Below are 14,739 nucleotides of genomic sequence, written 5' to 3'. Positions count from 1 at the left end.
GCAAATTGTAATGTTGCACCAATGACTCATAGGAATTATAGGTCAAAATCACTAAAATTATTAAACGCAAAAATATTAAGAATTTGGTGATAGTGTTCAATATGAAAGGTCTCAAATTGATTTCAAAGAGTACAAATACTCGTAATAACGACGATGTCTTTAAAATGTTTCTATTTGAAACCGAATATGTTAATCACGTTTTAAATACAAATACATTTTCCCTATTTGATCTGGTTATTTTTTCAATATTTATATAAAAAAGGTACAATTTTTTTAAAAAAAAGTTGGTACAATTTTGCAAATATCATTTGCCAACCCTGCCTGTGTGGTGGTATACGTGATTTGAAGATGACGTGTGTTTCTGCGAGTATGATCTAAACTCACAATTATTCAACAAGACTTTCAAGTTTTATATACTACTTTGGATCTTCGTCTTGTCTACTACCTCCTTCTCCCAAAAAAAAAAAAGAAAAAATAAAATGCATTTTGTATGCCAAAATTTTTGTTTTCTACACATGTATTTTTGTACATACTTTGTATATAAAAATGTTTAATTTTGCCATGAGTTTAACGCATGATTTTCATTTCCCCGAAATATGTACAAACATAACGCATATTTGCGTCATTTTAAATAAATTATTTTCAGTTTTTAAAATTTTGCAAAAATAAAATTGTATTGAATATAATAGATAGAATGGAAACGTTTTAGAGAACTTTTGTTAAAGTTTAGCATTAATATCATCCATAAAATGATGAGAGCATAAAAATAAGCTAAAAATAACTTGTTTTTTTAAAATAATTTTCTCAATATTTTCGATTATCGGGAAAATTCCATGGCAATTGTCTGGAGAAGGAGGCAAGAATAGAATAGCAATGTCATCATCATGTCAAATATTTACATAAAGACTTTAAATGTATTCTCATTCTTATACATTTGCAATTAATTTACATATTAATTATTTTTATTAGTTTCTTTGGGTTTTTTTTTGTCAATTCTTTTACGTTTTCGCTTTTGATTCGGTTAAAAAATAAATGCCGGGTTTGAATTTCACAATTTATTATTGCGTTTTGGTTAACTAAACTAACAACAACTCAAAACGTACGTTTTTGTATTACAATTTTTTTTTTATTTTTTAGCAAATGTTTGCCTCACCATGCGTCACCTCCATCATCCGTCCACATACAATACAACTTTAAAAAAAAGTTCCAACACACACACACAAACAGACACACAATTACACTCTCAAGCTGCTCCAATACAATGATGACGAACGAACGAACAGTCAGTTGTAGTAGTTATTCATACATGTGTTTCTTTTTTCTTTCTTTTGTTTCTCTTTTTTTCATTTCAGTTCTTTCTTTTGTCCGTTTTTAGTTTATTAACAAATGTTCTTTTTTATTCTTTCTTTCGTTTTAGCAATTTCACTTATAAGTTATAAATTTTTGTTCTCAATAATCTTTTGGGTTTTCTTGTTAATTTTTTATTTTATTTGTTTAAACAAGCCACACAAATATTTAATCACAAACAGCAAAAACACACTTCTTCATACAAACAAATTTGAAGATTAATAAGCAAATATTAGATTTATTTTTTCTTTTGAATTTATTTGTGTAAAGCACGGAAAGAGTTTTTCTTGAGCAAACCGTTCGGACCGGCTGTTGGCGATCAAATGAGTGGTATTCAATGTCGTCGTTCAATCAAAAGCCAAAAGTTTGCAAAACACATTTTGCTTTTGCTGCTGATTGCTGACTGCCTTGCTGGCTGCCTGCCTGGTGGCTCGTTAGCTTCTGGCTGGTCGACTGACTGCTTTCTTGCTGGTTTGATTCGTATATAAAAATTTGTTCGTTCAATTCGGTTTATTCCATGTGTGTCTCTATGTTCTGGTGGCGGTGCTGTTGTTGCTGTTGTTTTTGTTCTGCACTGCTGCTGCTGTTTGTTTGAGATGTTGTTGTTGCTTCTGTGTTTGTTGGCTCATTGTTGGTGTTGTTGTTGCTGTTGCTGTGTCTGTACGAGAAGATGGAGACCAGACCAGACATTGCCTATAGTGAAATACAAAGGCGAACATGTACTACTTCTCGCATACACCAAAAAAACAAAAACAGCCAAATCATACAAACATTTGTTGGTGGGATTTTGGTTGGTGTTGTTGTTGGTGGTGTTCTTGTTGCTGCTGCTGTTGTTGTTGTTGTGGTTGTTTGCTGTACTCACCCGTAGTCGCGACGAGACTATAACCGAATGTGTGAGTTTATTATTTCTTTGTTAGGAACAATCTTTCATATGTACGTACGTACTACAACACATTGCATACTCTTGAGTATCTATGAATGTCTATATAGTAGATGTAGTAAAGTGCAAGGTATCCATCCATCCATCCAACCATCTAACCAACCATCCATCCATCCGTCTATCTACTTAGTTCAGAAGGTTATATGTTGTTCACATGCTCCTTGTTACCACCATATTCATTAACCGATTTCCGAATTATGTATAATTTGTATTTTTGAAAAATTCGTTAATCGCATAAATTACCATCCAAAGGAAAGAATGTTGTATTATTCGACCATTATTGAGGCTACACATATTTCGTTGAAACAAACAAATTCTTCATTTCTTGACTGGTGTAGTTGAACAGTGACTAAATTTATGCACCACACCAGTAAAAAAAAAAAAAAACCCAGACCTACAACTACGACAAAAGCTTACCGTATGATTTTTTCAATCGCTTGTCCTTTCAACCCTCTTTCCATTCCGTTCGAATTAACAGACATGCACTCAACATACAAACGCTTGCAAATATATTTATGTTACTCTACATACATATAAACATTCATGCAAACATACGAATGTCTGGCTGGCTGCTTTAACCAATTCTCTCTCATTTTCTTTTTATTTGTGTGTTTTTGCCGAAAATGCAGACATTCATGTTTCCAAGTTTTTCAAACATTTTCCCTAAACTCAGTTGGCAAGTTCCCCCCGTTACTACTAGATGATTAAATTTTGTTGCAATTCAGTGTTGCTTCGCTATCATTTTCGTGATGGGAACAATGTATTCACCAAACTAAGACGTGGAAAGTCGCTATAAAACACATTCTTTTTCCTCTAAAAAACCATGACTAATTGGGAATGTAACTTTGTGGGTTCAAATTTAAATCGCTGGAAATTTTGTAGTTGCAAGGATATAAAAGGTTAGAGACGAGCACGTCCGACGATTCTCTTTGGTCGTGAAGAGTTTCTGTTTGGTCTGTCTTCCCCAATCCGTAGCTTCCTCCGTTGTTCATTTTCCCAAATTTGTAAGGTATGGAGATCGGTAGCTGTTCTAAGAACATGAAGAGGTAAAGTCATCAAGAGCTACACAGGAGTCAGGAGGCTTTGATTTGAAATGGAATATGGAGTTTGATTTGAAATGGAATATGGATCCCTCTTTCTTAATCCGTAGCTTCCTTCATTGTATCGTAGCTGTGCTGAGAACATGAAGAGGTAAAGTCATCGAAAACATTAATCTGATGCCAGAATATGAGCAGACTACTCTACATCGATGTCTCTTTTATCTGAAGACGACCTTCTTACCCATCAGTCTGGAGGATTTGTTAGATAACTGTGACAACGGGAGGATACTAGGTTCCAGTTAACAAATTGATTTGAAATGGATCCCTCTTCGAAATTTATAAGGTTTGATGATGGTAGCGGTGTTAAGAACATGAGGAGTTTAGTCATCAACTTCATAAATTTGATGCCAGAATACAAAGCATTTGTAATCTATTTTATCCAATCCATGTATAGATCCAGAATTGCCAATCGTTAGCAGTTTTCTTTATATAAATCGATCCATATAAAGAAAACTGTAACAAGAAGTTTTTAAGTGTCATTTTGAAATACAGATACATTAAGGTCAGTACGTTCCACAACAAGAAGTTTTTAAGAGTCATTTTGAAATACAGATACATTAAGGTCAATACGTTCCATGACAATTGGGTCTTCTCTCCGGAACGACCAAAATCGAACACGGCTAACGATTGGCAATTCAATAACCAAAAAGTTTTTACTGCAGAGAAACTTTCGCCAACAGTGGTCAACTACATTATGAACACGTTCCTACTACAATTGAAGCGTTGGTCCGGAACTGTCAGAGCCTCACTCGGCTAACCATTGTCAACTCAGTGACCGCAATATCAGCAACAAGATTTTCCTCGGAAAGGAGCTTTCGACAACAGTGGAACAGTTAGAACATTTTGAACTGTAAATCCAAGAAACGGAGTGAGACTGAAAACAATTATTTTGTTTAACAAACTCAAACTGCGAAGCTTATTGCTTGTCTGCAGATACACCCAGTCTCTGTCGGAAATAGAACCCGCAACCCGCAAATAGACTATCGTCTATTCTGTCGGGGCACCGTAAACCTCATATATCCTTTTGCGTACAGATTTCGATTCCAAATTATCCAAAGCGGCGAAGAGTGAGAGGTCTAAGCGTAATCGTTCTCAAACAGAAGCGAATAAATCTTATGTAGGGTGTCCACTAAAAATTAAAGATAAAAATCGTCTCTAAAAACACATTTTCAATCTGCCAAAAAACAACCTAATCAGAACAGTTACAACATTCTAAACTATTAATTTAAGAATGCCTCAAACGAAGTGAACCATGATGCGAAAGCTGATATATCGGTAGGCGTAAGGATTTCGATTCCAGGCGAAGAGTGAGAGGTCTAAGCGTAATCGTTATCAACCAGAAGGGAATAAATCTTATGTAGGGAGTCTCCACAGAAAATTTAAGATAAACATTTTCTCTAAAACCACGTTTTAAATCTTCCCTAAATTAAACCTAATCAGAAATTTTCCATAGTCCAAGTTTAGAACTTCTTATGTTTTCATAAAATCTTCGCTTAAAAGTGTATTTGAATTGAAATTTCCTTGCAAAGAATCTGTTTTATAATTATATATGGTAACTCTCCAAATTTTATTTTGTGTTTTAACCCTCTCTCTCTGTCTCTCCAACTATGAATGTGTGCATGTATGTAGAGATGTACATATGTACATAATTCAACTGTCGGCAATGATATATAGAAATGGCGCAGTAAAGAGATAAAGCTTCTTGCATATGGTTTTGGCAACAATAACAACAACCACATGAACAATAGGAAAAACTTGTGATTGACAAAAAGTTGAAAGCAGGAGTTTGAAGTTAGTAGTTTTCACTGTCTAGTAGGTAGTAGAATGACTGATTTTATATATTGCTCCAATACTTTATTATGCATTCGTGTGTCATCATCGTTCAAGTATTAGATATACAGACAGACAGACAGATATTTATACGTAGTACGTGTATGCATTTTGGGATTTATGGCAAATAGGTTTGAGAGAGAGTGACTAAACGGAGAGAGCGAGTATATAACAGCCTTAACAAAGTGATGACTCCAATACAATTTCGCGATTGTCGGCAGAATAAACGTTTATATACAACATATATACAGTTGCAAAGATAAGTATGCGTACAGTGTTAAGAAAATGCATGGATTTCTGAATAAATCCATCTGAGGTATCATTAACCAGATTATGTGACCTTGTTGGTTATCTGAATACGACAGGTCATTTCAAGTGAAGGCTAGAGGGTTTTAACATGCTAAGTCTCTTGGTTTCTATATCACTTGGTTTTCAATAATTTCTCCACACATATCAGGTAGTTGTTTAGATGCCATGTGTGGGTTTTCATGCGAGCTAAGGATGTCGGTATCATCAGCAAATGTAGAAATAGTTAATATATCGCACGTAGGCAAGTCGCAGGTGTATATTAAATAGAGGGTAGGTCCAAGAACACTTGCTTGTGGAACGCTCTAATCTTATATTCTCTTGACACGTAATCGTTGCACTTAACTGTAAATAAAGGGTCTGATTTATATACCAGGACATTATGTCATACTTTTTCGAATGCTTGGGGAATTAAAAATATTGCCGAACAATATTTTTTTTATTCAAAAAATTTTCTTATCTCTCCAGTTAAACAATTGATGAATTTTTCCCATTTCAAATAGGTACGATTTTTTGTTGGAATAATAACTTCGACGGATAAGAATGTAAGCTAATGGGTCAGATCTTGGCCAGGCTTTGGTATCATTATTATCTGAGAAGTTTTCAAATTTGTCGGGAAAACTCCTAGTTAAAAGATCACAATTAATAATATACAGGCCTGTCACACATTTTGTTCGGAATGGTTTCAATTCCGTAGTTTTTATTCCGATCGATTTAGAAAAACAAATAAATACAAAGAAAAATCAATTCTACTTCGAAAACTGAAAGTGGTTTCATTCCGAAAGAAATTTTCGTTTTAAAGTTCAAAATCATTTGTTGAGTTTGGTTAAAATATTTGACTTGAGTGGTTTACAATTATTTCGACCCTATCCCGTGAACAACGTAAAGGGTTTTGTGCCTTCAACCGATTTTTGACATTTATATAGTTTTAGAAATAAATTAATATACAATTTACGATTCCATTACAACTACATTCATTTTTAGCAAAAGCTGAAAATATAATTTTCCGAGTAGATTCATAAAATGTCGGTAGTTATAAATCATTGTTAACCAAACTCTCACAACAATAGATTTGCTTCGTATTCTAGTGTTACGATGTGTGTACACTGAACCAAATTTCTTATAAAAATATACTTTACTGGCAACACCTGCAAAATAACTTATGTTCGTTTTTTAATTTCGGTTTCACATAATTAAGAAACTCACACATAGACGGTGCCCGCGGGCGTACTGCTGGAGACCAATGTTTTAAATACTCAATACATTTTTATGGGTACTCGATACGGCTCAATAATTGTTGAAGCTGAATTTACCATTTAAAAATTCTTATTTCACAAACTTTTTCACCGAAAAATATTCAAGTTTTTCCGTTATTGTACTGAAAAATACAACTCTGAAAATATCGAGTAGTTAATTTTTGGTATTAAGAATCGGGAGTAGACAGTATTGAGTATGTACTGAGTACCCAAATACTCAATACTTTCACAACTCTACTTCAAAACCGATACCGCACGGGTTAACATTATCAAACCAATGATGATACAACAATTAACATTCCCACGACAGACTGTTCTACCGGTCCGAATTCACTCGGCCAAGGGCTGCCAAATCAACAACTACGACCACATAAAGAATATATATTCTGGATCTTTATATATAGCGTAGTCGATATATATAATTTACCTACATGATTCATACATCAATAAATCCGCTATAGTCCCAGTTCGGTTGCTATTTAAAATCGAGAAAGTCTTCAAACAACTGGCTGAGGAAAAAACCAGGACAACCTCGATTTTTGATCTATATACAGTGGTGGCCACCAATTTAAGACAAATACTTGAATTTTTTTCATCAACTGAATTTTAAGTGCGATACAGCCAAAATAAAAGGACCTCTAAGGGTATGAAATTTATTATTAATGTTTCTAGTTTCTGAAAAATGTTTGGAAAAATTGGTAAAACATATATTAACAAAGATATGTGGAAATACGTTGACCCACCTCAGCGAACATCCGCTGTTAATAACATGATATGACCGAAACTAATGGAACTAAAAATACGAAATTTGGTCCAAATATTTTATAATAATAAAATTATAGTGATATAAATGTGAGAAAATATGTTTATTTAAGTTGGTCAAGTTGTAGAAAAATTTTATGTGTTCATGGTGAATATGTATGAATTGACACAGTCGAATAAAACACTCTTGTGTGTTAAAACAGTCCTCATGCATACATATTTGTGGAAATATTTGAAAAAATAATTGACAATTACATGGAATTTAGCAAACAATTTTTGTCTTAATTTCCCGGCCACCACTGTAAGTCATTAATATAGAGAATATGTATATTTAATGATAGTTATTTAATACAAACATTTTCCTTTTCGAATCGAGTTTTTGTTTAAACAAATACAAACTGTGAAGCTTTTAGCTTGTTCATAGATACACCCAGAGTCTCTGGAGGGAATCGAACCCGCAACTCTCGGATAGCCCAGCACACTATCGTCTAGTCTATCCGGACAGCTTATTAGGCCCACGATATTTACAGTACCTATTATCAGTTTGAGACCTATTTGTTCTTAAATACTAATTAAAATTGTATTCTATTAATCACTGTACATCGAATATATTTATTTGCTAAATTAACCAACATCAATTATGGGCTAAAATTATGAAACATATAAGTAATTCTAAAACACGTCAAATACTTATCCATGCCACTGTATACTTAATAAATTTTAGGAGTATGTAAGTTTTGCAGGCGGCGGCGGCAGTAAAAGCAAGTATAAGAAAATGACGTGCCTGGCTGGCCTGATGAATGGTAGCAAAATTTTGTTAGGTATATTAAATACTATGTATCGTTTGACAACTAGTATATGCCAAAAATATACCAGAAATGGATTCATACACACAAAACTATAAAGTAAAGTAATTCATTAAGTAGGGTAAATAAAGAATTTTATTTATTGCTTATGGGAGTATCAACTAATATTGTATTTCTCTTCTTAACAATACATTAATTGCATTTACAAATATTTCTTTCTTTTTTTTGTTATTTAAAGTATTTAAAACTAATACATTAAACATATTTACACATATAAATAATTAATAATTATATACTTAATGTGCAGCAGCTGAATCGTTGAGAAAACACAAAAATAAAATGAAATAAAAAAAAATAATAAGAGTATGAAGTTAGTTAGTTAGTTATACATGTATGAATAGTATTCGAAATAAAAAGACAACAACAAAACTCCTTTTGCAGTGTGAAGTAAAAAAAAACCTGTAGATGCGCATGTGTGACTAATAATTGCCAAAATAAAAAGTGACTGTTGTAAAATTTTTAACTCAATGACTCAGACTCGTACAGATTTATGGGAAAACAAAGAATTTGTTTTTTCTTTTGATTTTAATAACATTAAAGTTGAGATTTTCTTTGTTCCACAATCTTTGTAAAAAGAAAAAGATTTTGTTTTATTTAAATTACAGAAAGAAAGGAAGGAAGGAAAAAAAAGAGATGTTTCTTATTTAATGACGGGCATTTTAGCTTAATCATAATTGGGTATGACCCTTTTTCAGGGAGAGTTATTATTTTGTTGCGGCACAAAAGGATTCCAACGCAAGCAAGCTTCGTCTATTTTAGGAAATGTTCCACGCCTTTTGATACGCTCCTCATAATCATCCAAAACATCCTGTAACATACACACAAATATTAAAAATAAAAACTTTATTAAGCTTGTTTTACTTAAGCATGAGTTATTAAAGTATTACCTGTTTTTTAAGTACTATATGTTTGCCTTTCCAGTATTTCATCATACCCAATGCTTGTAGGGTACTAACTATGTCATACGAATAAATAGCCATTTCCTAAATTAAATTATATTAAGAGTTTTATGAGCTTTTAGTTTTATATTTGAATTAATATGAAACACTTACCTGTGAAACATCTTTTATACTTAAAGTATTTCCGGTACGATTACAAAGATACTCTAATAATACATCTTTCCAGTAAGAACGATATGATATTAAACCCAAATCAGATAAAGGTTTTTCTGGAGAACCTATTTTCCGTTCCACCCTGGTCAACAGGTAACCTAAAAAAAAGTTAAATATTGTTTATGATTATGGCGGTAAATATTTAGGTCTTTAAATTTATATTTCATTTTCTAATTTTTTGTCACTAATTATTTTCTTATTAGGCAGGAATTGTTCTCCTATATTTTTATAAATCACTTTAGAAAAGTGTATAGTATTTTCCCCCTGTCTATACATGACAAATATTTATCATATCCCATGATAAATATTTGCGATCAAAACTAAAAAATTTACGAAACTCAGAAAAAAAATTTTCCTTTGCCTCAATTCTCAAATATTTTGGAAAACTACCTAATTTGAAAAATGTATGGGCTCGAAATTCATTTTTAGGTATGGTTTCTTCGACAAAGTTTCTTGGAATGACCCATAGAACTAGAATTGCGAAGTGCCTACGTATATTATACATAGTATAAAGCTGCCTTTCATTAGAAATTGTACTGTCAATTTGAATTTAACGGTTTTAACGTCTGGTTTCATCATCCACCATTGTATATATTGTCATAAGTGGATACTTCTACTTAACATTAAGGCTGCTGAAATTCTAGATATAGAACATTCTAGTTTTGTCCGTTCGATAATTCACGAAACTTCTAAAAGATGACACAGTGTATATAAATATTAACAGCAAGTTGTAGTCAGTCAGCTGACTATGATAGGCGCTGTTAGAGTTAACATCAACTGTTACCAGTGTATTCTTGTAAATTATTAAGTGTGTGTATTGCTTACATCTCAGCGATTTGTGGGCCGATTTTCCCGATTTAAAATATCAACCGATTTAAAATATATACCTGATATATTGAAGTATCAATCAAAACTTGTTTGGGGGCTTCAGAAAATTTATTTCAAAAGACAGACAGAACTTCGAGTGCCGAATAACTTTGCTCGTATTGAAAGATCAATACAATCGCAAGAAATAAAAATTTTATAGAGTCCGAGCGAAACTATTTCGAGTATGACTTAAAAATTCGGTATTTACAATATATGGCGTATCTTTTGAACGCGGTTTTTGTTTTTAATCTGTCATTTCTTCTCACTTAGTTATTGAACATTCTTGTGTAAACAACAGTTTTTTTTTGCTTCGAAAATGTCGAATTTTGTATCAACGAATCGTCATTTGCGGGAAGTTTTATTTTACTTCTTTAATTTGAAAAAAGTACCGCTGAAGCACACTGATTGCTCACCAAAGCTTATGGTGAGTTTGTTCCATCGGTTTCAACGTGAGAGAGATGGTTTGTGCGGTTCAGAAGTGGTGATTTTGACACGGAAGACAAAGATCGCCCAGGCCAGCCAAAAAAGTTTGAACACCTAGAATTGGAGGCATTACTCCAGGAAGATTCTTATAAAACTCAATAAGAGTTGGCAAAATCATTGGTAGCTACTCAAGCAGCAATTTCAAAATGTTTGCGATCAGCAGGATTCATCCAAAAGCAGGGAAATTGGGTACCTATGAATTGAAGTCAAAAGACCTTGAACGACGATTTTGCATTCCCGAAATGATACTTGAACGCTATAAAAGAAAATTATTTTTGCACCAAATCATTACTTACGATGAAAAATGGATTCGTAATGCATCCATGGACTCGTAATGAACCCGAAGAGTAAGAGATCATATGTGAAACCCGGACGACCAGCCGAATCGACACCTAAGCCAAATAACCTAAGGTAATTTTCTGTATTTGATGGGAACAAAAGGGTCCTATCTATTATGAGCTGATGAAATCTGGGCAGACTATCACAGGAAACCTGCACCGAATGCAACTGATTCGTTTGAAGCGATCATTGGCCCAAAAATGACCAGAATATTCTGCCAGACATAAAACCATAATATTCCATCATGACAACGTTCGGCCACATGTTGCAATACCTGTTAAAAACTATTTAGATTGAAGTATTTGGGAAGTTTTGCCTCTACTATTTCTTTCGATCGATGCAGAACGCTCTCTCTCTGTGATACGCTTCACTTTGGAACAGAGTATCCGACATTCGCTTGATTCGTTCTTGACCTCAATAGATGAGCAGTTCATTTGGCTTGGAATCCATATGTTGCCAGAAAGATGGGTAAAGGTCATAGCTAACAATGGCCAATACTTTAAATAAATTCATATTGTACAAATGTTTCAAAATAAAAGCTAAAAATTTTAAAAAATCTCGCAGTTTTAAGTCATCCACCCAATATTCATTATTTTTTCATCTGAATAGCTGGCTGGACAATCCAATGTTCTTAAATTTTTTGAGTTAAATGAGTGCTTTATATACACACTTTAATAAAAAATAAAAGATTTCAAATTTTTAAAAAATTTATTGAAATTTCAGATTATTTTAAAAAATAATAAAATGATCTTATAAAAATTTCATTGCTATAACAGAAAATGTGACACAAGGTCATGCTCAGTATGATGTAAAATAATAACATATGTTTTTTTTTAGTTTTGCTTTGTTTACATACAAAAGCATCCCTGATCTAATAAGATATTCTCCTTGTTTTTCCGAAGAGAATAGTTTCTCTCAATGTCAAATGATTTCATTACAAATTAAGTTTAAACGATCCCATTTGTGATCTTGTGCTTTAAATTCTGATAGATCATATTACTTGTGTTACAATGGCCTTGAACTTGAAACAATTGTAACTGATAAACATTGAAGATTTAATTAAATTTTTTGAACGTCACGAAAATAAAAATGCAAACAGAAATGTTCTAAACATATGGATCATTAAAATGTCAAACTTTAGCAATCTACAACGGCATTCTTATATCTAAACACAAAGTTAGTAAATCTAATATATGTAAAGATATATTATGTATTCATCTATGCGTATATCCTACAGCTAACTAACAAAGTTTTGAAACTGATAAAGTTTCTTAATTACATTTTCCAAATTAAATATGTAACCTTGAAAAAAATGTACAAGTATTTTAATTTTTCCAAATTTGCATTGCTTTCTTTACTTACAAAAAAAAGCCAACCGCTCTCTATCTCTCTCTCCTTTTGTTTTAAAATAAAAGATGAATATTAAATTAATTTAAAATTTAACAATTTTTTTATACTCTGATTAAATCAAACAATCACGTACTCCAAAAAAAACAAAAAAACGAAATAGAATAGAATAAATAAAATAAAAAATGTGCATTGTTATCCGTTGGTATAAAAAAAAAATGTTCACTAGTCTAGACAGTAGCGAAGCCGCCATCCTTTGCTCATTGTTAAATCCTAAAGTATGAGAAGCAAACAGCAAATGACCTCTTCTCTGTTACCACGACTCTTTGACTATCTATCTCCTTATGTACTCGCATGATAATAATGATGATTACTCATTCTGACTCAATGTGACTAAGACTACGACAACAACAATCATAATGACAACAATAATAAAAACAACAACAACAGCAGCAGCAACAACAACATCAGCAGCAATAAAAAAAAACTCAGTTTAACTTTAGTCGTCCATTCAACCCAATGTTCTTGCACGCTACTTCTTTCCGTGTGCAAAATATTTGAGAGTTACACAGCAGAGTGTTATACTTTAATTTTCTTTTTTTTTGTTATTATTTTTTTTTTTACAATAAACAACACTAATGGTAGTATGGCTGGCCACAGCCAGCCAGCCAGCCCTACTTCTACTACTACTGCCATTCATTCATTTCATCTACATACTTGTAAAGGCTGTTTTTTTAACCCGATATAACTTAAGAATGGTTTAACTGTCATAATGCGCTCACTTTTTGACATTTATGATCAGTATACACCCAGCAAATCATCATGAACAACCAGATTATCCAAATTTTCTTTGAAAATCAGTCATCGATTCGCGCAACTGATGATGACTGTTGTGTTCAGCGATGAGGATAATTTTTGGCTTAACGGGTTTGCTAATAATGATACCAATCCACAACAGACTCCATTACTTCCAGATAAATTTACCGTTTACCCGCTGGTGGCATCAACGGACCTTATTTCTCTCGTTACGGTCAATGGAGGTCGTTACCGCACCATGATTGTTAAGCTGAAAAGCTGGGTGTGTGAAGGGGGAAAGGGCTGGATAAATTGGAAGGTTGTTCAAACTCTCTGAACTACTCAGAATAATTTAAGAAACAATATGAAAAGAAAAGGAACGAATAAAACCAAAGGATTAGGCATTTTCTTTAATTATTTATTAAATTATTTGGACAATGGATTCTTGCCATAAGGAACAATAGGATTAGCATAGCGAAGTGAACAGTTCATAGTTTGATTTGTATCTCCCCCAAAAAGAAGTATTTACGACTCTTTACTATTGATTTAGTACTTAATGACAAGCGGAAGTATACTGCAACACACAGCATTCTGAATTAATATATATTGGGGAAAATGGGAATTGCAATGAGGAAATCGCTAAGTGTTGTTTTGGCGTAAACAATGATCAATGATTTTTTTTGTTGGAAAATATATGACATTGATCCTGTCGTGATGTGGTTTCAACAGGATGGCGCTATGAAATCAAAATTTGGCGATAACTTGATTTCGAGAAATGAATCCTGCCAATTGGCCTCCACAATCGTACGATTTGTCCACGTGAAGTCACTGATTTATGCTGATAAACCAGCAACAATTGACGCCATGGAGACCAACATTTTGTGTTATTATTCATAACATACGCCCAGAAATGCTTGAAATAGTGGCCCTTAATTGGATGTCCAGAATGCGCTTTTGGCCATATGTCCGAAATCATTTTCAAATGTTAATGACAGGTACTGATCTTTCGAAAAAAATTTACTTTTTTTTTGTTAGTTTTAACAATATCAAGTTCTATAGGGCTTAAAAAAACACCCTTTGCTCGTCGCTACACAAATACATGCACATGTTCATAGAAACAACAAACACATGGACTCCTTCAAAACGTTGCAACATTGGCGACGTGGGTACAATGATTTCTTTTTTTTAATTTTTTGTTTCGGAGGGTTGTTCTCTCTGCTTTCGTTTGCACAACACATAAACAGTTGCATACGTATGGATTAGGGATGCCAGTACTAAAAATTGGATATCAAATACCTGCAAAAGTTGGAGGAATCCCAATAAACAAGTTGTTTGATATGACTCACAGATACATATATTTATAGATTAAATATCCGCCTGGAATATAGA

General features: G+C 33.0%; 1 protein-coding gene and 1 long non-coding RNA gene across 2 annotated transcripts in view; both read right to left on the bottom strand.

The window, feature by feature from the left end:
- Nucleotides 1-1,040: 1,040 nt before the first annotated feature.
- LOC135951658 (uncharacterized) lies at nt 1,041-2,426 on the bottom strand. Its single transcript, XR_010575988.1, has 2 exons — nt 2,210-2,426; nt 1,041-2,040 (listed from the first exon to the last, which is right to left on the bottom strand). It is a non-coding gene; the product is annotated as an uncharacterized LOC135951658 (long non-coding RNA).
- Nucleotides 2,427-8,464: 6,038 nt separating this feature from the next.
- The window catches only part of chm (chameau), a 39,528-nt gene continuing 33,253 nt past the window's right edge, over nt 8,465-14,739 (bottom strand). Inside the window, exons 4-6 of the mRNA XM_065499605.1 lie at nt 9,460-9,617; nt 9,295-9,390; nt 8,465-9,215 (exon numbers count right to left, since the gene is read on the bottom strand). Coding sequence (XP_065355677.1) covers nt 9,099-9,215; nt 9,295-9,390; nt 9,460-9,617 — 371 coding nt within the window. The 3' untranslated portion in view covers nt 8,465-9,098. The remainder of the gene's footprint in view (nt 9,216-9,294; nt 9,391-9,459; nt 9,618-14,739) is intronic.

The sequence above is a fragment of the Calliphora vicina genome, chromosome 2 (genome assembly GCF_958450345.1).
Source record: "Calliphora vicina chromosome 2, idCalVici1.1, whole genome shotgun sequence".
In the NCBI taxonomy this organism is placed as follows: Eukaryota; Metazoa; Arthropoda; class Insecta; order Diptera; family Calliphoridae; genus Calliphora; species Calliphora vicina.
The sequence above is the reverse complement of the archived record's forward strand: the minus strand, read 5'-3'. Positions and strand labels throughout refer to the sequence as shown.